The sequence below is a fragment of the Maylandia zebra genome, linkage group LG8, assembly GCF_041146795.1.
Source record: "Maylandia zebra isolate NMK-2024a linkage group LG8, Mzebra_GT3a, whole genome shotgun sequence".
In the NCBI taxonomy this organism is placed as follows: Eukaryota; Metazoa; Chordata; class Actinopteri; order Cichliformes; family Cichlidae; genus Maylandia; species Maylandia zebra.
Genome location: NC_135174.1, coordinates 14,168,133 through 14,188,922, shown reverse-complemented (window position 1 = coordinate 14,188,922; position 20,790 = coordinate 14,168,133). Strand labels below are relative to the sequence as shown.

General features: G+C 45.3%; 1 protein-coding gene and 1 long non-coding RNA gene across 2 annotated transcripts; one reads left to right on the top strand and one right to left on the bottom strand.

Moving 5' to 3' along the window:
- Positions 1-374: 374 nt before the first annotated feature.
- prr12a (proline rich 12a) lies at positions 375-16,257 on the bottom strand. The gene is made up of 15 exons (XM_004571396.6): positions 14,847-16,257; positions 12,815-12,972; positions 12,182-12,343; positions 7,162-11,900; positions 6,469-6,696; positions 5,618-6,317; positions 4,987-5,513; positions 4,734-4,850; positions 4,415-4,548; positions 3,687-4,168; positions 3,459-3,578; positions 2,888-2,985; positions 1,950-2,081; positions 1,564-1,659; positions 375-1,470 (listed from the first exon to the last, which is right to left on the bottom strand). The coding sequence occupies exons 1-15, from the start codon at positions 14,927-14,929 to the stop codon at positions 1,336-1,338; spliced, it is 7,911 nt and encodes a 2,636-aa protein (XP_004571453.2). The 5' UTR covers positions 14,930-16,257; the 3' UTR covers positions 375-1,335.
- A 1,491-nt stretch (positions 16,258-17,748) lies between these two features.
- Positions 17,749-19,269, top strand: LOC101465531 (uncharacterized). The gene is made up of 3 exons (XR_191762.2): positions 17,749-17,882; positions 18,637-18,753; positions 19,062-19,269. It is a non-coding gene; the product is annotated as an uncharacterized LOC101465531 (long non-coding RNA).
- Positions 19,270-20,790: the final 1,521 nt, after the last annotated feature.

The window sequence follows — 20,790 nt, the reverse complement described above, 5'->3', positions numbered from 1 at the left end:
ACACACACTATATACACCTGCGTGTGTGTGTATATATAGGAAAATGAAACCATTTGTTCTTTGCAGCTTTTATTTGTTTCTCAAATACAGGAGAGTTAATGTACAGAAGGACAAAGAATTTCATCAAGAACTGTACAGTATTTACACATCTTTGTTTTCCTTTTTTTTATGGAAAATTAGATTGTTTTCAAAATAAGTCATAGTATGCACAAACATCAAAATGATAAAAATGAAATGCCTATCTCATGTTTAAATATTCCTCGTTTATACTCCTCCTTCCCACGTGGGAGATGGACAGTTTACTTCTTTTTCTTTGCACCTGCATGAATGATGATTGAACTGAAGCACAACAATGTAAAGAGTCAAATAGAGTCTCCTTATTTTCCCCGTCCTTTTTTTTTTTTTTTTTTTCCTTTTGCTGTTATTTTACACCCACTGTATTTGATACATGTCTGTCTCAACGTCTGGTCTTTTTTGGATAGAGGGGAAGACGACTTGGATATGTGGGTTATGATTGTATACTGAACCTGTGGAAAACAACTCTTAATAAAAAAAAACAAAAACCCAAAAAACAAAAAAAGCATTTAAGGGCAGCAAACCAGCACTTGTGAGAGCTTAAGTTAAAAACCTCCTCATATAAATAATAAAAATGTGTTTATATATTATCACACAGCTGACTGGTGCTGCCCTTCACATAGCACAGAATGAGAGATAGCGATAGAGAGAGAGCGTTTATTAACACATTTCAGGTTTCTGTCTGCCGACGAGTGAGTCTGCTTGCGGCGCACGCAGTTTTTAAAAAGCATCCTCGCCCTCCTCTAATCTTTTCAAAAGCCAACAGCTGATGTTAGTCTTTTCAAAAAATAATTTATGTAAAAACTAAGCGGTAATAGTTTCTCTTTGAGCTATTGTCTTTATGACACACAGTTAACAGGATGTCAGTGGCTCCCACGTTGACTTGGCGATCCTCCTCTTTGTCCTTCCACCTTGCCTCTCTCCCTTTTTTTTTTTTTCCCGTAAAACAATCAGTTTCCTCCTGACCCTTTGGTGCCCCGTGACCACGAGTGGGGGTCCCCTTCTCACAAAGTAAGACATTTCTTTAATCATTGATCAACAACAAGAAAACAAAAACAAACAAATTTTAAAAAAAAACAAAACAAAAAAAAACAGGCCAGTGTCCGAGGTCACGTCAACAGACCCTCTCGTGTTCATCAAGGGCCTTAGAGATTTGAAGAGGGGAGGGGGAGGGGGCTGTACAGTAGGATCCATCTCTTTCCTTTTTTGTTTTCAAATACTCTTACTTTAATTCACTATCTGTGTCTTTATGTGGCTGAATCAGGCTTTGGTGCTGAGCGTGAGCAGCTCGATGAAGGAGCTGAAGAGGCTGTCCAGCCAGTTCTGGTTGGCCATGCACTGCTGCACCACTTCCTCTTGGCCCGGGTCCTCAGCTGCCTGCTCAATGGTGTTGGTCTGGGAGAATGGGATGGAAGGAGAGACAATTGTAACCAAACCAAACACATGGAAGTAGAAGCTTCAAAATGAGCAGAAACAATGGTTTCTTACCTCTTTCTTGCACTGTAAGAAGGTGTGGTATTTATAATGATGCAGGGAGTGGTAGAGACTGTAGATCCGATAAGACTCGGCTGACAATTTAAGGTCCTATTAAAAAGAACTCGGATTATTGCTGGAGTCAATTTTAGTGAGATTATTTATGGGAAAAAAAAAGTAAAGTAAAACTAAGTGTTGCTGTTCTGGGTTTGGAAACTTGCAACAGTAATGATTAATTCTGTCAGTGTAGTGATTTCAGTGACTACCGTGGTTCAAGGCTTTTTTGTGATTGACAAAATTTACAGTCACACAAAATTTCACAGAACTGTGCACTGATGTACTGCTGTACGCTGGGATTTCTAACTATTCATAGCGCTTAGCAAACACAAAATAATGCACACCTGTGGTTTAGGCAGGGTCTTCTTGACTCTGTTGAGGGTCTTGCGGTTGTAAGCATCACCGCTTAGCCGGACCCTCACCACTCCTGAATCCAGGGGGTCTACAATTATCTGGGGGTAAGCATGCAGGACCTCCTGTAGAGAGAGGGGCAATGAGGAACAGCCACAAAACAGTCACACACAAAACACCAGTGTCCTCGAGTTCAAGGATCATTTCATTTACCTGCAGGCATCCTGTTACAGGGTCTACCAAGGTTATCAGTTGGCTAAACCATTGTATTCAACTAATACAAAAATAAATACTATACTTTTGAAATAAAAATTAAACTAAAATATTAGTTAAGAAAATAGTGTCAGTTATCTGTTAGTCTAGTGGTTTTCAAACGTCCTCCATACAATAATAATTAAAAATCTGGATATGAATTGGTTAAAAATATTTAAAAAAAATTTATGCAGATTTAACAGCTTTTTAAGCTCAAACAAGTAAACAACTTCATGTCAAGTCAAGCATGAGATCCATCCACCAGTTTTAACCACCTTGTCACCCTTAAGGCATCCGTCATTAAATTTGCATCCTCTCATTTCCATAAACAAAAACAGGTTTTTTCCTCATTCCAATCTTCTTATTATGACAAACTAATGTTTTGGTGTGTTGTGGCAACCTTCTGCAATCTGAGTCTTGGATGAACAAAAGTAGCACAGGAAGCAGAAATGGCATTATTGTAAGCTAGAGGTGACTAACATGATATAAGATCCATCCAGAAGAAAATGAAATACCTTTTAAGACACTTTGACTTTGTGTAAAGTGTAAATAGGTTTCTTCCAACACAAACATCAGCATATTTTACAGGCGGTAAAACAGAGCAGTGTAAAATACTTTTATTACCTTCTATTATGTGAGCCAGAGGGACAGAAAAATAAGCAGCACATTCACAGATTACCTGGTGTTGAGAGCTCATGCTGACTCTCCTCAACAACCTCCTCTTCTGTTCGCTAAGGATGCTGTCAATCTTCCTCATCGGAGGGAGGTAGAGCTCATCTGATGGCCAATCAATGTAAAAGACGTTTCATTAGTCATCATTCATGTAGCTGCCAATCATTTTAATGCCAGCAGCAAACTGAAAGCAGCTCTCCCTGGCTGCAGTTCTTCATGCACTCCCAGGGCTTCCCCCCCCTAACCTGTCACAACTGGTTTATCTGGACTGCTCATAAACTCATAACGTGTGGGCTGTTTGTCCAGCCGGAGGCTTCGACCTAAAACCTGGCAGCTGATACTTGACAGAAACGGTGATTTTTACTCAACCTGCCCAAACTTTCTGCTTATGAAAATACCTCCATCCAGTTGTTTCAATGCAGATATTTAAGCTAGAGAAAAGTGAGCTACCAGACAGGCTAACCCAGTTAGAGCAGAGATTTTCTCACTTAATAATTGCATCTGATAATTATTTCTTTATTTTCCAGTTAACATAAAACTGGTAATTATGTTGAGAAGGATGTGTGCGCGGTTCTCACCGTCTGTGTCCTCCAGAGCTTGGATCATGTCAGGGTCCAGGGCCGTGCTCACCAGCATCTCCACGTAACTCCTGAACATCTCCCTCATGGCACGGTTGTTCACTCCACCTTTCACTGGCACTGTGAGTGAGAACCAGTTTTAAACGGAGTCTTCTACCATCACACTAATTAAAATATGAAAAACCCCAAAACAAACACATCTACAGTGAAAGAATTGAAGGGTCTCACTTTCATTTTCGCTAGCTGCCTCATCCGATGAGTCTGAGTCAGATGATGAAGGTACTTCCTTCAGCCACTTCTTCCTCTTCTTGGGCGGCGGCTCTGCCTTCACCTTGGCTGGCTTGGACTTGGGTGGTCGCTCGGCCTTTTCCTTCTCCTTCCTCTCCACCACTTTCCTGTCTTCCTTCGTCCTACCTCGCTCCGCTGCACGTTTCTCCGCTTTCTCCTGCTGCGACTGCACCCGCTTCTCCTTTTCCCTCTCTTTCTCTGTGTCCCGGTTTTTCTCCTTCTCCTCAGCTTTAGTCACAGCAGCTGAGAGCTCTTTCCTCTCTCGTGGTTCTTTTGTCGTCGTCGTGGTTGTTGTGGTCGCCGTTCTTGTTTTCTCTTTCTGTTCACGCTGGACTGGTGGAGCCACTCTCTCCTCTTTCTCCACTACTCTTGATGGCACCTGAGTGGCAGGAGGGGACGCCATTCTGGGGAGGGACTGACGTCTGTAGGATGAGGAAATCAATTTTATTTAGTACAACACAGTATAACATTGAGGGGTTTTTACTCATCCTGTCCTCAATTGTTAAAAAGTCCAGAAAAACGGTGATGATTCGATCATCAACAACCAGCTTCTGTAGATGCATTTCCCTAATATCTGAAATGATTGGATGGTAGTCGCATCATTGATCTACTCTAGTTTGTTTCAAATTCTTTATGGGCATTGGTTTCAGCATGAAGAACATTCTTACCTGAGAGCAGGTGTGGCTCTGCGCCACGGTCTCCTGGAGCACACTCTGACATAGTCCTTTTTGTTGACATTCTCCAGAAACTTGACATATATTCGCTGATAGCGCCTCTTAGCATCTCCAAAGTATCCAAGATACTGAGCCAGAAAAGGAAGAACAATTTTTAGTTCCATTAAATTTGAAGATGATATAACAATACAGACAGGCGTAAAGCCTGTATATCATACACTGCATTATTTTATGATATTATGGCTAGAACACTAAAGAGCATATAAACAGACTTGTTTGAAGGTACATTAGCGAGGGCATGGGGTGAACTCACATTGCTTGTGGCACAGAACTGTCTCTGCCCATCTTTGATCTCTGGGCTGAACTTCTGCAGCAGGGCTTTCTGCACCCTCCAGATGGGTGGAGGCTCACGGCCAGTCTGCAGGGCCAGCTGTATCCAAACACACAATCAGTTATTTTACTGTATTTAAAACTCTACTGATGCCTTCGTAGCCACATAAAGATTAATATATAGGTTAAAAAAAAAATAAAATTTTTTTTAAAAATTCACAGATTCATATAAATACCTTGAGTGTTCGAATGTCCTCCACACGCACCACAAACTCATCCCTTTCTCTAAAGATGCCCTCCCCTCCACTCTCACTCTCATCCTCCTCACTCTCTCCAACAATGGCAGCATCTTCTTGCTTTTGAGCAAGATGCAGCGAGGTGATCTTAGGAGCTGGGGGCTCTTCTGGAGAGGCGGGGGACTCGGGAGATGGCATGGGAGACTCCTTCTGAGCTACAGAAGGAGGAGGGGAGACTGGAGCTGGAGTAGGGGCTGAAGCAGGAGGAGGGGGAGGAGGAGGGGTGGCAGGCTGTGGGATAGTAGCCAGTGTGGGAGGTGCAGGTGGGGGGGAAGGAGGTGTGGGAGCGACAGGGCTCGGAGGCTGGGAGTCCTCCTGCTCTTGTTGTTCTTCTGCTGGAGGCAGGGGTGAGGGGAGCGAGAGAGGAGGGAGGGGAGAGTGAGAAGGAGACGAGGATGAAGCAGGAGATGGAGGAACAGAGGGAGGTTCAGGAGTTGTGGGTTCTGGAGGAATCTCAGGGAGAGGAGCTGGAAGGAAGGAGGGACAAGAAATTCAATACCATTAATTCTTTTAACAAACACATTAAAGGAATTTCTAAACTAAATTTCTAAAAGGCAACTCCCACTCTTACCATCAAGCTTTGGTGCACCCAGGGTCTCCAGCTGTGGTTCCTCCGTCATATCACTCTCTTCATCGCCACCGGTGCTTCTCTCCTCTTCATTCTCTTCCTCCTCCTCCTCTTCTTCCTCCTTATTCTCATTCATGTCTACATCTTCTGGCTGAAGGACATCTGGTTCGTTGGATTGGGGCTGGGTGTGGGGGGTGTGCATGGCAGGCTGTGGGCTAAGCGTCGGGGGCTGCATTGCGGGTGTAAGAGGGCCTTGACTTGGTTGATTTTGAGACTGGGGAGGCGGTAGCGGGGGCTGGATGTTTGATGTCAGCTGAGGAGTGTCATACAAAGCAGAAATTGCTGAGGAGATGCTCTTCTGGAGGTCCTGGTTCTTTCCCACTGAGTCCTCCTCATCGGAGGAGAAAGAGGGCAAAGTCTCCAGATTCCTCTTTAGCTCATCTTCTAAACGCTTGGGGCTGGGGCAGTTGCCCAAAGCCAGACCTCCATTACCTTCACCATCCCCGAATGGGGGCGGTGGTGGTGGTGGAGGTGGTGCAGGAGACAGTGAGCGTAGTCCTCCTGATTTACAGGGTGAAGTTTCACCATTGTCAGGTTCCATTCCCGGTGAGATGTCCAAGCCTGGATGTCTCTTTCCCGTTTTCAGGAAATCCAGAAATGAAGCAACAAAACCAGCCTTGGACTCAGAGTCCTTCTCATCCCCCTAAAAGAAAGACAAAACAAGAACCTCTAATTCAGATCAAATACAAAAACTATCGAGCCACAAAGTCAAATTATTTTCATTTAAATTCAGCCTGAGCAATTTTCAACATTTTCTTCTTCACACAGCGAAAATGAAATCCTGTAGCTGTTACCCTTTCCTCCAGCCCCTCGTCATCCACTCCTTCGCCCATCATCTGGCTTTTCTGTTTGATCTTGTCCTGACTTCTGGTGCTTTCAGTGCTGCAGGGAGGTCCGGGACTTAAACCAAGTGAGGGAGCAGAGCCAACTGAGCCGTCTGACAAAGCAGGGTCCGTGCCAGACAGAGAATCTGTCCTCAGCAAAGCATCAGAGGAGGACAGAGTACCAATGGGTAACTTGATCTGAAAATAAAAAGAGAATAAACCTCATATTAATTGTATTTTTGCATGAATGTAAAGGCGTAGTTGGCAAAAATCTAGAAACCTAAGATAAATTAATTTTAAATTTAAGAAATAATCAGTTATAATAACTAGGAAAAAAAATGGAGGACAGTGACTAATAATGAAACCGAGACAGAGAGGGAAAAAAACAAAAAAACAAAACACAAACAGCAACCTTCAGCTGGCTCACGACTCCAATAAGAAGCATCCACACACAGGTAACACTCCCTGCTATCACATCAGTAAATCTGCGTTATTTAAAGTCAGGGCTTATATGTGAACCCCTTCTTTTATATGGGATTTTACAGTGACCACCATCAGACCACAATAAAAAAACAAAACAAACAAAAAAACCCAAAAAACTAGTGTTTGCTTTGTACTTTTATCAGCGTCAAACCTGCCTTTTCCTGGCAGAATCCCACTGACCTTGAGAGGTGGAATTGGCTCATGCTGCTGCTGTTGCTGCTGCTGTGGCTGGTGATGGAGCTGCTGTGGCGGCTGCTGCTGCTGATGGAGGTGATGGTGGTGCATCTGATCCGGCTCCTTCCCGCTCATTTCTATATACATATCCTCCCTTCTTCCTCCTCTGCCTCGGCTTCCACGGCCCCTACCTCTCCCTCGCCCCTCTACGCTGAATCCCCCTCCTACTGTCATTCCACCCATCTCCCCCATCATCCCTCTTGGAGTGTACGGCTCAGGCATAGGACGGATGCGGGGTCTCCCTCTTGGCCTTGGAGGACCCTCTCTTTTGGGCCTAGTGGGCTTTCGGCCTCTCTTCTTGGGTCCTTCTGGAGGCAGGAGTGTGTGTGAACCCATAGTCGAGTAGCCAGAGGAGTGGTAGAAATCAATGTCACCCATTAAAGGGCTGAGAGAGCCACTTCCTCCTCCTCCTTTTCTGCAGCTGGACACCAAATCCGGCAACAAGTCCGGGAGTCTCCGGCTATTCAGCCGGATGTCAGCTGGCTGATCGGCTTTATCCTCATCGTCTTCAAACTCGTACTCTTGAGCATAACTTTTCTTAGGCAGTGTGTTGGGGTCCCTGCGCTCCTTTAACAGGTGGAAAGAGCTAGACTTAAGGAGCTTCTTGGGACGAGATGAGCAAAAAATGGGAGACTGGAGACCTCCAGAACCAGGTCCCGCGTTAGTTCCTCCAGGCCCTGAGGACATTTTAGCTCCAGAATTGTTGGGACCAGCTGTATTGGAGGTCATACCCATCGCTGGGGCCTGTGACTGTATCAAACCTAGCTGCTCAGTGTTGACAGTTGAAGGCAGCTCATGTGTTTTAAGGGAGTCTAGATCCAGGGTCATGGTGTTGTTGGAAGGTTCATCCAAGCCATGACAGTAAGGTTCATAACCCTGGTCTCCACCATGATGACCCATTATGTCATAACTTGGGCCACTGCTTCCCCCTGCTCCACCTGCACTCTGTCCCGCTTTCAGTGCATCCATTCCTTCTTGCCCGGTGTGGCTTTCATTCATCTCTTCCTGCCCTGGTCCTGCACCACCAGCACAGCTAGACTTGTAGTCCTCTGCACAAAACATGTCCTCCATTCCTGGAAAAAAGGAGCGGTCTTCATCCTGAAGCAGGGAGTCTGGGAAGCAGATAGACGTTAAGGGTACAAAGCGGTTACTTTGCTGATTCTGGTCTGCTTTCTCCACGGGGCTGACCGTGTCAAACTGGTGCTGTTCTGAGCGCTGCTGGTCCAGCTGGCTCTGCTGAGGGGTGAGCTGGGCTGAGAGCGGCTGCTGTGGGTCAGGCTGAGGCTGCGAGAGGGCCGAAGCAGAAGGTGGGGGTATATGATGAGGGTGAGGAGGCTGCTGAGGGTGGGGCTGTGTATGTGGGTGGTGAGAGTGGGTTTGTTGGTGTTGCGAGGACGGATGCTGCTGCTGCTGCGCGTGGTGCTGGGAAAGGTGATGCATGTGAGACGGGGTCGATAAGCCGATGTCAGGCTCCGTAAGGAAGGAGTGGAGTTCAGAGGCTGAATGCTGCTGCGAGTGGTGGGTTTGGGGAGGCTGATGGTGGGGCGCATGCTGCCTCTGCTGCTCTTGCTGCTGTTGTCGGTGGCGCTCGCCACTCGCTCCGCTCCTTCCTGCGCTGCCCGGTCCGCCACGTCTGTCTTCTGCAACTGCGACGTCTGTGCTGGAGGTTTGGGAGAGGGAGCGCTCCAGCATGTCCAGGGAAGAGACCACAGAGCTTTGTTTGACCTGGCTCTGCTCGTGCTGATGTGGCGGGGGCCCGTGGTTGTAGTGAGCCGCTGCTACCTCCAAAGCTTGGGACTGCAGCTGAAGCTGGAGCTGGGTGGCTTGGGACTGAGACTGAGGCTGGTGTTTACTCGAGCCAAGTCTCCCACCAGTATTATCCATTACAGCTTGTTGTTGGCTAATAGAGTGCTGCTGCTGCTGGGGGAGAGAGTCCATTTTATGGTGCTGCTGATGCTGTGAATGAGAGTCAATTTTGTGGTGCTGCTGATGTTGGTGGGAGTCCATCTTCTGGTGCTGTTGGTGCTGAGGATGGGAGTCCATTTTGTGATGCTGTTGGTGTTGCCGATGAGAGTCCATCTTGTGGTGCTGTGGATGGGGCTCCATCTTGTTGCGGGTGGTGTGAGACAACACCGACTGGAGCAGATGTGGTGGCTGACGAGACTGATCGGTGGGAGAGTCCATCAGGGACGCAGCAGCTTGAGACTGGGAATGCTGCTGTTGGATCTCAGGTGTTTTCCGTGGATAAGGGATTTCTGCACGCTCCTGTGGCTTCTTTTGGAGCTCCATTTGGGTGTGTGGTGGTATCTGCGAGTGTGAGGACACATGTTGAGTGTGTGAGGAGTGCTGGGGAGCGAGGGAGTGCTGAGTGTATGGGTCGCCCCGGCCATAGTGGACTACGGAGCCTAAGTTATCATGGTGATGGAGGTGGGAGTGTACTTGTTCAGCGCTGCCTCTCCCACCGCTGCTCCTGCTGCTTCCCACGGAGCGCTCGTTCCTTTGCTGCTGCTGCTGTTGATGGTGGTGTTGTTGATGTTGCTGCTGTTGTTTCTTCAGTGACATCTCCAGCTGGCTATCCAGCCCTGAGATGGACCCTCCAGAACCTGCATTTCCTACTCCAGCAGTGGTTGTGGCACTGTGGGTACGTATGACACTCTGAGGGTGGTACCTCTCCTCAGGAGTCTTACTCATGTCATAGCTCATCCCTTTGCCTGAATCAGTGGTTGGGGGCACTGACTGGGGCTGAGGCTGTGTTTGTTGAGATGTCTGCTGGGGCTGTTGTTGAGGATGGTGATGAGCAGCCTGAGGAGCAGGGCTCGCTTGGGCTTGCAACAGATGTTGGATCAAGAACTCATCATCGTCATCTACTTCCTCTTGAGATCTCTGAGAACCCACGCCTAGCATAGAAGTGTCCGCCTTCGTCTTGGAGGAGGTGGAGTGATACGACTGAGGTTGGGAGCTGGGACCTCTGGTGTCAGGGAAGCCTTGTGGGGAGGCTAAGAAAGTCGGGGAGAGAACTGAGGAAATGTATTTATTTGAGCCTGGTCCTCCTGGAGATTGAGTAGGGCAGTTGGGTACTGGTGAGTGCAACCCTGGACGGATGATGCCAGAGTTGCCTGATGGAGAGGGGCTGGAGTCTGGGATATGGTAAGACGCACCTCCACTACCTCCTCCACCTCTCTCATTGGTGAGACCATTTCCTGCTCCTCCCCCTGACCCAGAGTTTCCACTTCCTGTGCCACTGCTGCTTCCTCCCCCAGATGCTCCACTGCCTGACGAACCACTTGACCTTAGAAGGGCAGGTGAGTGGCCTGGGGCTCCATAGCCTAGCGATGGGCTTCCAGCTCCACCCAGAGAGGATGGAAGTGATCCATAAGCAGAGTCAGTTCCATATAGATCAGTGGAATAAGACTGGCTTCGTCCTCCCAGACTTCCATAGCCTTTCCCTCCAGTACCTGAGCTCAAGTCTTGAGCTTGTGGTGAACTAAAGCCTCCGTAGGACTGAGCCAGGTGAGATGTGGGGGGTTGATTAGGGGAATATGACTGTGTTTGTTGCTGCGGTGGGGTCTGACCAGTTAGAGCAGATGTGGGGGTCTTCACTGGGGGGACAGGAGAGCCATAGCCTGAGAGGCAGGATTTTGGAAGAGATTGGGGAGCTGATGTAGAGGTGGCAGGAGGCTGCTGCTGAGGGGCTGGAGGAGGCGGAGCTGGCTGAGGGGGTGGCTGTTGCCTGGAAGGGGCTGCACTGGAAGTGGAGGTGGGAATCGAGTTGGAAGGATGAGCTCCAGAGGTGGCAGAAGAGGAAGAGGAGGAAGAGGAGGTGGATGAAGCCGAAGGGGGAGTGTGAGGAGTTCTGGAAGATGATGCAGAACTGCCAGAAGAATAGCCACTGCTTGAGCTGCTTTTGGTACCTTTCCCAGCTGAGGAGGAAGAGGAGGAGGAGGAAGAGGAGGAATAGGGAGGCTGATTAATTGACCGATACTGCTCAGTGCGGGAGGTGGGCTTGTGGTCAGATGAGGGGCTCTGGTCTCCCAACGGACTGCAAGAAAGTCCGGCATGCCTGTGATGGGTGGCGATCTGCTGGTACCCAGGCCCTGAACAGCCGAGGTAGTGCTGAAGAGAGTGGGCAGCAGAGGACGAGAGCTGCGACTGAGCTGGCGTGGGGCGCTGGTAGTGTTTGATAACGCTGTCCTGCCGAGGCACGGCCCTCTCCTGAGCAGAGTTAGACTGGGACTGAGACTGAGGCTGGGGCTGGGCTGAGGGAAAGACTGACGGATTATACAGCTGGGAGGACTGATCCTGTAGCTGTGACGACAGCAAGTTGAACTGGTGTGACTGCAGGTGCCTGGCAGAGGACGCTTGGGCTGATGTGGCACCTGTGGGATCCTGACTGCCCCTGTAAGCAGCTGCAGCAGCACCCTGTGAGGACAGGAGTCTATCAAATCCCAGACTTGACTGAGATGGGGCTTTTATGTGTATTAGGGGGTCATGTGGGGAGAGCAGACCATTGGATGTTGGACTGAAAGTGGGTGTGTCCTGGAGGGAAAGGGAGGCACCAGGGAATGAACGGCTGGAGAAGGAAGCCGGATGCTGATAGGCTGATAGAGCTGAGGAGGAGGGAAAAGAGCCAGAGCCAGGAAGGGCTCCCGAGATGAATAGTTCAGGAGGAGCAGGCGTGTGCATCGCTGTTAAGAAGAGGAAGACATTGCAAAATTACTCAGTAACCTTCAAGCTATCATTTCAAAATCTGACATAAATTAATTAGTAAAACAAAAAAGAGGATTTAAAATTAATCAAGTCAAAGGGAAAACTATAGACAAGTACAATAAATATTTGATAAAACACACATAGTCACACACTCAGAATAATAATGATGGGCAAACATTGGGCGTTTTTTTAAATGTCATATTGACTGCGGGGCCTGTTTGAATGTCAGCACATCAGGGAAGATCTAACATAGCCCCACCTGTTTGCCAGGATGGCGTGCGGAACTGGGATAGTAGGGAGGAGGCAGAGGGCGGAGGCTGGGGACCCCGGGACTCCAGGGCTGAGATCAGATTCATGACAGAGGCATCGGGAGCAGAGGGGCTGGCGTGGTGGAGGCCAGTATCAAACAGCCCAGACAAACCTTTAGAAAAGAAAGACAGAACAATGAAACATTTATTCACTGATTAAGATCAAGATTGATAATTTTTATTAATTAATTAATAAAAATGATCAATCAACCAATCAATCAATTTAACAAAAAAAAAAAAAAAAAAAGCCAGTTGCTCAGATGTACGTAAAGTAAGAAAATTAGGTTTAACTTCTCAAGAGGTTTATTTGGCAAACCTGATGTAAAGCAAAGAATATAAAAGGGAACTGTAGAAGTTCCAGCTGTATCTAAAAAAATACACAACTCATAAGCCATTGGAAAAAAAAAACAAAAAACGTATGAGAATGAGCACAAGCTTCAACATCCAAGGGTTTGACTCATCCAAGCGATAATGTGCACATTTTTCAATGACAATAATCTGCCAGGGCCTGTACGGACAGACACAATAATTCATTGCCAGGGCCCCTTATGGTGGTGACATGGAAGGTATGACATTTATCTTACCCAAACTCCGTCCAGCTGCTCCCCAAGCTCCGCCTTGGCCAGAGCTCCCTGGGTGGTGATTGGTGGCATAGCCCTGCAGAGGGTGAGGGGTGGCGTAAGCTTGCCGGTGAAGGAGCTCAGACTCTGGGTGGGATGATCTGGAACTCCCATATACAAGACTGGGAAGACATGGGAGTAGAGAGGACGGGTGAGGAGGGGTTGTGAACTGTCAGTAATTTCACTCATATGAGAATTTATGAAAACATAATCTGTTCTCACAACGTGACCCATGAGGAAACACTTCCTGATCTGGGGTCTACCTTTTAAAAACACACATCTAATATGCAGGTCGCTCATTTAATGAATGATGTTACATCCAGCCCTACTCATTAGGGGCATACCCTTAATATCTTCACGCTTCTTGGACGTGATCTACAGGTGTAAAGCAAATCTCTGATAAGCATTGGATTACAGAATTGTTCATTACATCCAAATGTATTAAACCATATGCAAATGTTTAAAACCAGCTGTATACATGCTATGCAAAAATAAAAGAACAGCTAATTTGCAATTATTATAATGAAATCAGAAGACACACTCATTGCATAATTTGTAATTTCCCCAATCTAAATCAACTCCCTGCTTAAATCTTAAAAGCTTCCACTGGCAGTACTGTGCTTTACAAAAGAGAGATGAAATGCGTGGCTGCCTGGCTAACCAGATGACATGCTAACATTTTGTGCTGCTGTTAGCACCGCCTAGCAGAGCACAGCAGCTATGGTAGAAATGCAGATACTAGGCCCAAACTGCAAGGCCAGCCTTGCATTTACATAAAGCATGTGTAATCAACGCGTGGAAGTGCGCCGAGTGAAAAATACAGTTTCCTTACTGAGCACCAAAGACAACTGATTAATATGCTTGTAAGCACTGATTATGATGATGGAGCTAACAGCTGGATGGTGCAAGCCGACGCAAATGCATGCTAAGCTGCATGCAAACATCAGCAACTAGCTAGGTTTGTTTCATCAAATATTATTCCCCGAGGGACCGCGAAGGCTTTCGAGTGTGATCCGGCTGCTACATCTGGGTTTAAATATCACACATGTGCATCTATACATGAGGCAATGACGTTTGCATGCACAGGCCTCGATACACATCCCTGCAACAGAGCGCTAGCTCTCAGGGCTAATCAAAGCTAAAAAAAGACAGGCATTCTTACAGGGTCCAGCCGATTTTTACTACCACCAAATGCATTCACCCTTGGCCTAATTTTATTGAAATTTACTATTCAGGCAAACGACAAGCTGCATGTTTGACACAAGAGTGAATGTGGGGCAATTTATTATGCAAATGAACCCAAATCATCCAAAATAAAAAAAAAAAAAACAAAAACAAAAAACCCCACAATTTGGATCATGCTTGGCGAAAAAGACAGCCAAAACCTCAATTATGATTGTTGCGTTAGCCTTGTGTGAATAATTTCCTTCCCCATTTTTTCGCCTCTTTAAGATGTGGTTATTTAAGAAATCTTTAATTAAATGCATCCTCTCGTTAATATGCATCAGTTCATCTTGTTGATGTCTGTTCGGGGGTGCTGCTGGAATGGCTTTGCTGCGTCTGCACTCTTTACCAGATCCTATCAATCCAATGAATTTCTATCCATCTATCGGGGGTTTGTGTCCAGGCCTGCACACAGGGAACAATAATTCCTATGGATACTCCAGACATCCTCCTCCTCCCCCCCACCACCATCACCACCACCACCACCACCACTACCTCCTCCACCCTGCCAGGTCTACCTAAAAAACCCACGTCTGTCAATCACATTCAGTTCATTTCCCCTACCTTTCCTTTCTCCACCCCGCCCACCCCCACGACACACACTCATCCATTCCTGTTTATAATATTATTACTATGCAACTGTTTGGATGACAATGCATTACACATAATAGCAAGGCATGGGGCTATACGTGAATGGCGACAATTTGTTTACATGGGTCACACCGTGCAAAGTAGCACTAATGCATGCACATTGTCTGAATCCAATGCATACCTTGCTTTTGCCGTTCTCTCGTAACTCCATCCTGCTCCTGCGCCCAAATCACCGAATCCTGTTCCCGGGTAATTTCTATCCATTTATGTGGTGTACAGTGTGTGCGATGAGGATGAAAGCAACGAGAACGTCGCAGGGCAGGTTACGGAAAAAAAAAATCCAGTCTCTCACGTTCTCGTTTTCAGACTATTTTCCCCGGTTTCATAAGCAAGTCCTCAGGAGTGGAAAACAGCATATTGAAAGAGAAATGGAGGGGAGGAGGAGAAAGCTGGATGAAAAAAAGGGGGGGTCTACGGGGTTATAATCCAACCACCTCCAAAAAAGCCAGTCTTTCTCCTATTCCTACGCCTTTCACATTTATCATTTCCACGAATGCAGATTTAGTCTGAAACCAGTCACGGTCATGATGAAGATGCCGCGGATTTGGCCGGCGATGGGCGAAATGCTGATAAACATTTGACTTGAATGCGTCCTTTTTCCACCGTCTCTCCTCCCCTTTTCTTTCGGCTAGTTTTGGCTAGGCTGCTAGCACGAGAAAAGATTGCAATCGACAAGCCACGTTGGTAGCAATCAGCCCCAGTAGACGAGCAAAGAAATCCACAATTTGAAAACCTCTTCCCCCTTTTTTTCCTCCCTTGCATGCAAAATCGTTCCCACCCCCCTTTCGGAGCAGAGCTGTTGAGCTAGCAGCAGATGCTAGCTGTCAGTAACGACGCATCAAAATAAAACGGGGCTGCTTTTATTTCCCCAAATGCTCGCTCCCCATATTTCTCTTTTGGTACATACAAGTAAAAGCGACGACGAGGTTGCTCACGAGAGAAAAAAATCCACCAGAGCACGAAAAACCTTAAAGCCCAAACGAGGAAGTGTAAAGAAAGCAGGCCGCGTTTTAATATTTTTTACTCATTTTCCTCCGGAGACGCCATTTTTGAAGGCGGCTGGCCGCTTGTCCGTCCTCCCTCTCCCCCTTTCTGTGTCTCCGCCGAGACTCACTCACTGTCTGCGGTGACCTCCATTCACGCTTTTCAGTTTGCCAACTAGCCCTGCTCAAATTCTAGATTTTTTTGTTACCTTTCTGAACCTTTACGTATCAATTTACACAAAATAGTCACCTGCTCGCAGCGAATGCTGCGATTTGCTTAGACGCGTTCGAGTGCAACAAAAAAATCCCTGTAATTATCAGATTTACGGGCCTCCATCAGTTACTTTACACATTCGCATTCGCATCCAAAATGTCCAGCTACTTTGAGGTACAGAGGCATTTCCTGCTTCCAACGAGATGCTTCATGAAATAATTTAATTAAGCTGCAGATTGTCTCTAATCATTTAAACTCTAAGTACCGTCTTCCTTCCATAATCTTTATCATGCCAAGATCTGTTTAGATCTTTCTTTTTTTCTTGCTAATCTTATTATTTGGAGAACCTGTCTGCCAGACCCCACAATGCACATATTCTTTTACACCAGCAGATGGCACACTGGATTCTACAGTCATTATAAAGTAGGAGGGTTCAGTGGCGCTGAGACACAGGTTCACGCTCTTGAGCACGGCTTCGTGAGATACTTTAATTGGCTTGATTATCATAATAACTTGCCATTGTCTCCAAACGCTGCCCACATCCACCGAGATGCAACCAAGATGAGGTATTAGCGAAGTTACACAAAAGGTGAACGGGCTTTTAAATGAATCACTGCCGAATGTAGATGTGGACCCCTTTGTGTGCCCATGATGCACACGCTCTGGAGGCCTATTTGTGCAGGTTATTATTCACATTATTGTGTGAATATGGATGTTTGTTGCCCTCTAGTGGCCAAGTTAAATATAACCACATACTGTAAATACCGCTTAAAAGCACAGGTGGCAAATATCACCAATGTTTTGTCATGCCCTCTTTTATCTGTAGATGCAAAGAGGACACATCATGCTGGTACCTATTCTGTTATGTTGAAAGCTGTATCCTGTGACACTGTGAAATTAACTGTAACACCAAATGATGGGATGCTGATTTTTGGGGGGAAATCAGCGGGAAGTGGGGGAAAAGGCATCATAATCAGTTATTCTTGGACTGTGTGGGCCAATAAGATTTATATCTATATCTGATTTCTATCAATCAAATGCATAATTTTGGTTAAGAAGCTGCTCTGGGGAACTATTCCTATTATTCCCTGTATTTTTCCTTAGTTTTAATAATTATTATGATGAGAGTCTGTAAAATCTTACATTATGACTATGACTACTAAATAACTTTCAAAATTCCCATATGTTGCCATTGTGGGTTATAGTTTGTCGAAGAAACAGCTGAGTGCGTATGATGTCAGATTTCTTAAATTATGTGTGCGTGTGAAAAATGTTGTCAAGATGAGTTAAAAGAAAAAACTGTTTTGTTTTTTTTTACTTTGGGTAGCATTAAAAACACTAACACTAACTGCCTTTAAAAGCCACCTTGTTTTGGTTAAACTCTCAGCTCAGCCCCCTTAAGCCAACAAAACATTTTAAAACAAAGTGAGGAACCCCGGTATCTTTTAAGCTAACCCCCCCTGTAGTGAGTATTTTGGATGCATTAGGGAACCTTTGTAATGCTCAGTGGTTGATTTAAAAGGTCAGTTATCTGCATATTCATTAGCAGGACAGCCAAACAAAAGAATGGGATAAGGGAATTTAAAGAATTAGGTACTTAATATACAGTGATGTAAATAAACTGGGAAATGAAAGGAGTAAGAGTGGCACAGAACTCAGTTGAACACACTAAAAAAAAGGAACAAAATTAAAGTCGCTTCCTAAATAACGTTCTCCTAACTTCCTGACTTTTTCCTTTCTTAAGCTTCTCACACACCGTCACTGTCATGCCTCCTCCCCTCCTCCCTTACCTCCCTCCCTCCTGTGTCCCTCCATCCCTTTTAAAGCGTTACCATATTTGACTGCAGCTCCTGCAGCAGCACACCTCCACAAACTCCACTCTCTCTCCTGTCAAAATGCCAGACTTTGCCGACGCTGTGCCAGCACCATGCCAGGTAATCAAAGAGGACTCTGACAAATGGTGAGTTCTGACAGGAATAAAAGTTCTTTTTGAATCCGTGCTTGCATTCAAAGTCGTAAAATGAATCAGTGATCTTGATTGCTGTTTCCAATCGGTGTGACAGTGCATGAATAAAATATCCTTGTATAATGTGCTCTCGAGTGAGATTTATGAACCGTGTTTGGATTTGGGTTAATAATCTGGCCACTTTCCTGTCTTTTTATGCACAATAGCCAGCGCCCACATTAACATGTCAACCAGTTTAAGTGTCTGTGGGGAAATCTACAGACTGCACTTAGAGTTCATACTAGTTTTTAAACATAACAACATCCAAATGGGACCCATACTGTAATGTCTTGAGAAGCATAAATATATATGAGGTTTAAAATAGACTTCCACTTGTAAACCCTATTGAAGAGGACCAGTACATTCCAGCTGGCTGGTTCATGTTACGTGCATGCAAGAAGATATTTAGTCCGTGTCCACGTGCAGCAGTGATTACTGTCAGTACAGCTGCTCTCCAGATTACTCACTCATCTTCTCGTACTCCACCAAAGGCCGATAAAAGCCACGGTGGAGGCTGAGTTGAAATATATTATTATCAGACCCAACTTGAATAATCCCTTTGATGTGGACTATATTTAGAAATATTCCTATTTAGCTTCAGATGGGTTCATTTGCTTTACATGTCTTCATATTAGCACAAGTTCAAATTAAGGTCCTAAAGAGAAGAGACTGATGAGTGTGTTTTTTTAAATCTCACACTGTGTTTCAGTGTCAGAGACAAGGGGATGGAGACCTGTAAAGATCTGATGGATGCCTTCCAGGCCTGTGTAAAAACCCTGTCTGAGGGGTCATGATGCACAGTGAGATCCATTTAAATTTAAAAAAAGTAAGTTCACAGAAATTGCTACAAACTCTTTTACACAGATTTTTCTTTTTCTTCTTCTAAGTCGGCAAAAGCTGAAGATTGTGACATAATCACAAAAGTCGGGAAAAGTCGGGAATAATCAGGCCAAAATAAAACTGTGTTCAAAAACGAATGCAGAAAAGAAAATGAAACAAAATAATACAATTTAAATAATTCAGTAGAAACTGTAGCATGTGTACTGTTGTGTGAATATACCTTTGATGGAAAACTGTTTATCTGAATATTTTGAATGACATATGTGTGTACTTGTGTATATTTTTTAATCACAGCTTTACCTCAGGTTCTTCACTTTCCCATCTTCTTAATACGCTGGAAGAAACCATCTGAAAACTGAAGAGGGGGGTGTTGCTTATGAATTTACCTCCATACTTCTACTTATTCTGTTATAATTGTTGTAATTGTTATACTCTAAGACTAATTAGCTTACTGTCGATAACAAGTTTGTATGATACCTTACAATAAACCTTTTTCAACATACATTATATTGTCTTTCTTTATGGCAGCACACTTTCTGTGTTCTTACATTATTATATGTTGGAGGCTCTCCACTGGTGGACCTGTATGTTCGACTTAATAGAATTAAGAAGAGCTTGTTAATCTCTGCTTAATCCCACTTTAGTACCTACATAGAGCAGTGTAATGTTACATCTGTAGTCTGTGTGTGGGGATCGCTGAAATGTACTAAGCTCAGAGTGGAGAAAGACCCTGGAAAAGACGTTTAATGGGGGTTCTAGAGAGAGAATTAGCACAGAGTATTTTTGCAGGTTTATGCAAAAAGCAAACATCATTCACAGACTGATATGTCTTGTCCTACTTTTTCTTCCCCCCAGGTTTGCATCTTCAAATCCCACAAAAGACTGATTTTTACAATGTATCTGCATTCAGTGTAGAGTATGTCAGGCTTGGCAGACTTCATTCAGTTTCTCCTGCAGGGCTATCGTGTAAGCCTACATATATTCATTATGTTTTTTTTATCAGAAGCAGGATGAGTATCCTCTTTCTGTCCCATTTCTGCACCGTGGTTCAGAGACAAATCCTTGTGGCTGCGTGAAAATCAACCAGCTAGACGCAGATGAAGATGGGCTTTGGGGAATTATCCACCCACACACAACATTTCAATCTGAGATTTTAGAGATTTTTCAAGGCACTTTACGGATGATATATTCAAACGTCCTACTTTATTTATTTATTTAAAATAAAGCTGTCATCTTTGAGTGATTCAGGCAAATCAGCACCCAATGCTTCTCTGCTTCCCTCCAAATTTGCAGACGAGGGCATTTGTCGTTCAGCCTTCTTTAAACGGTTCTGCTCTTTGTAAAATATTTTTTAATGTGGTTGTCAATGAAGTGGAAATTTCCCATGATCAGCACTGTTGAATCTGAGTAGAGTATTTTTATATTATTTGAAAACCGACTATAAAGGTGAAGAGAAAAAACACTAAATCTGATATAGACAAATACAAATTTGCAATGGCACAATGAAAAAAGGCAGTGTGTCACGGCTGGCGGAGTGAGCCGTGTGGTGTGGAGGAAAGGGAGGACCCAAAATGCAGCAGTGACTGATGATACGAGTGATGTTTATTTACAAAGTGACAATGGCAGAAACAGGCAGTGAGGCATGACAAAACAACTGAAGAAACCTAAACTGGGAGAACTAAATGACAAACCTGAGACCATACAAAAGGGGGTGCGGGGCAGAGAGACGCAGAGACAGGAACACCATAGAACGCAGACGAGCCGACAATGAACACAGACCGACACCCACTAAATATACACACACAAGGTAATCAGGTAATCACACACAGGAGGGAAGAACAGCTGAACCTAATACACATGAGGACCGGAGGACACAAGCTGAACACAATAACAGACACAGACCTTCAAAATAGAATAGGAAATCCAGAACATGAGCCTTCAAAGTAAAGCAGGAACACACAGACTGATTTACAACACAACACGGGGACATGAACAGAGCACCAAGGACAGACACAGGTAGGGC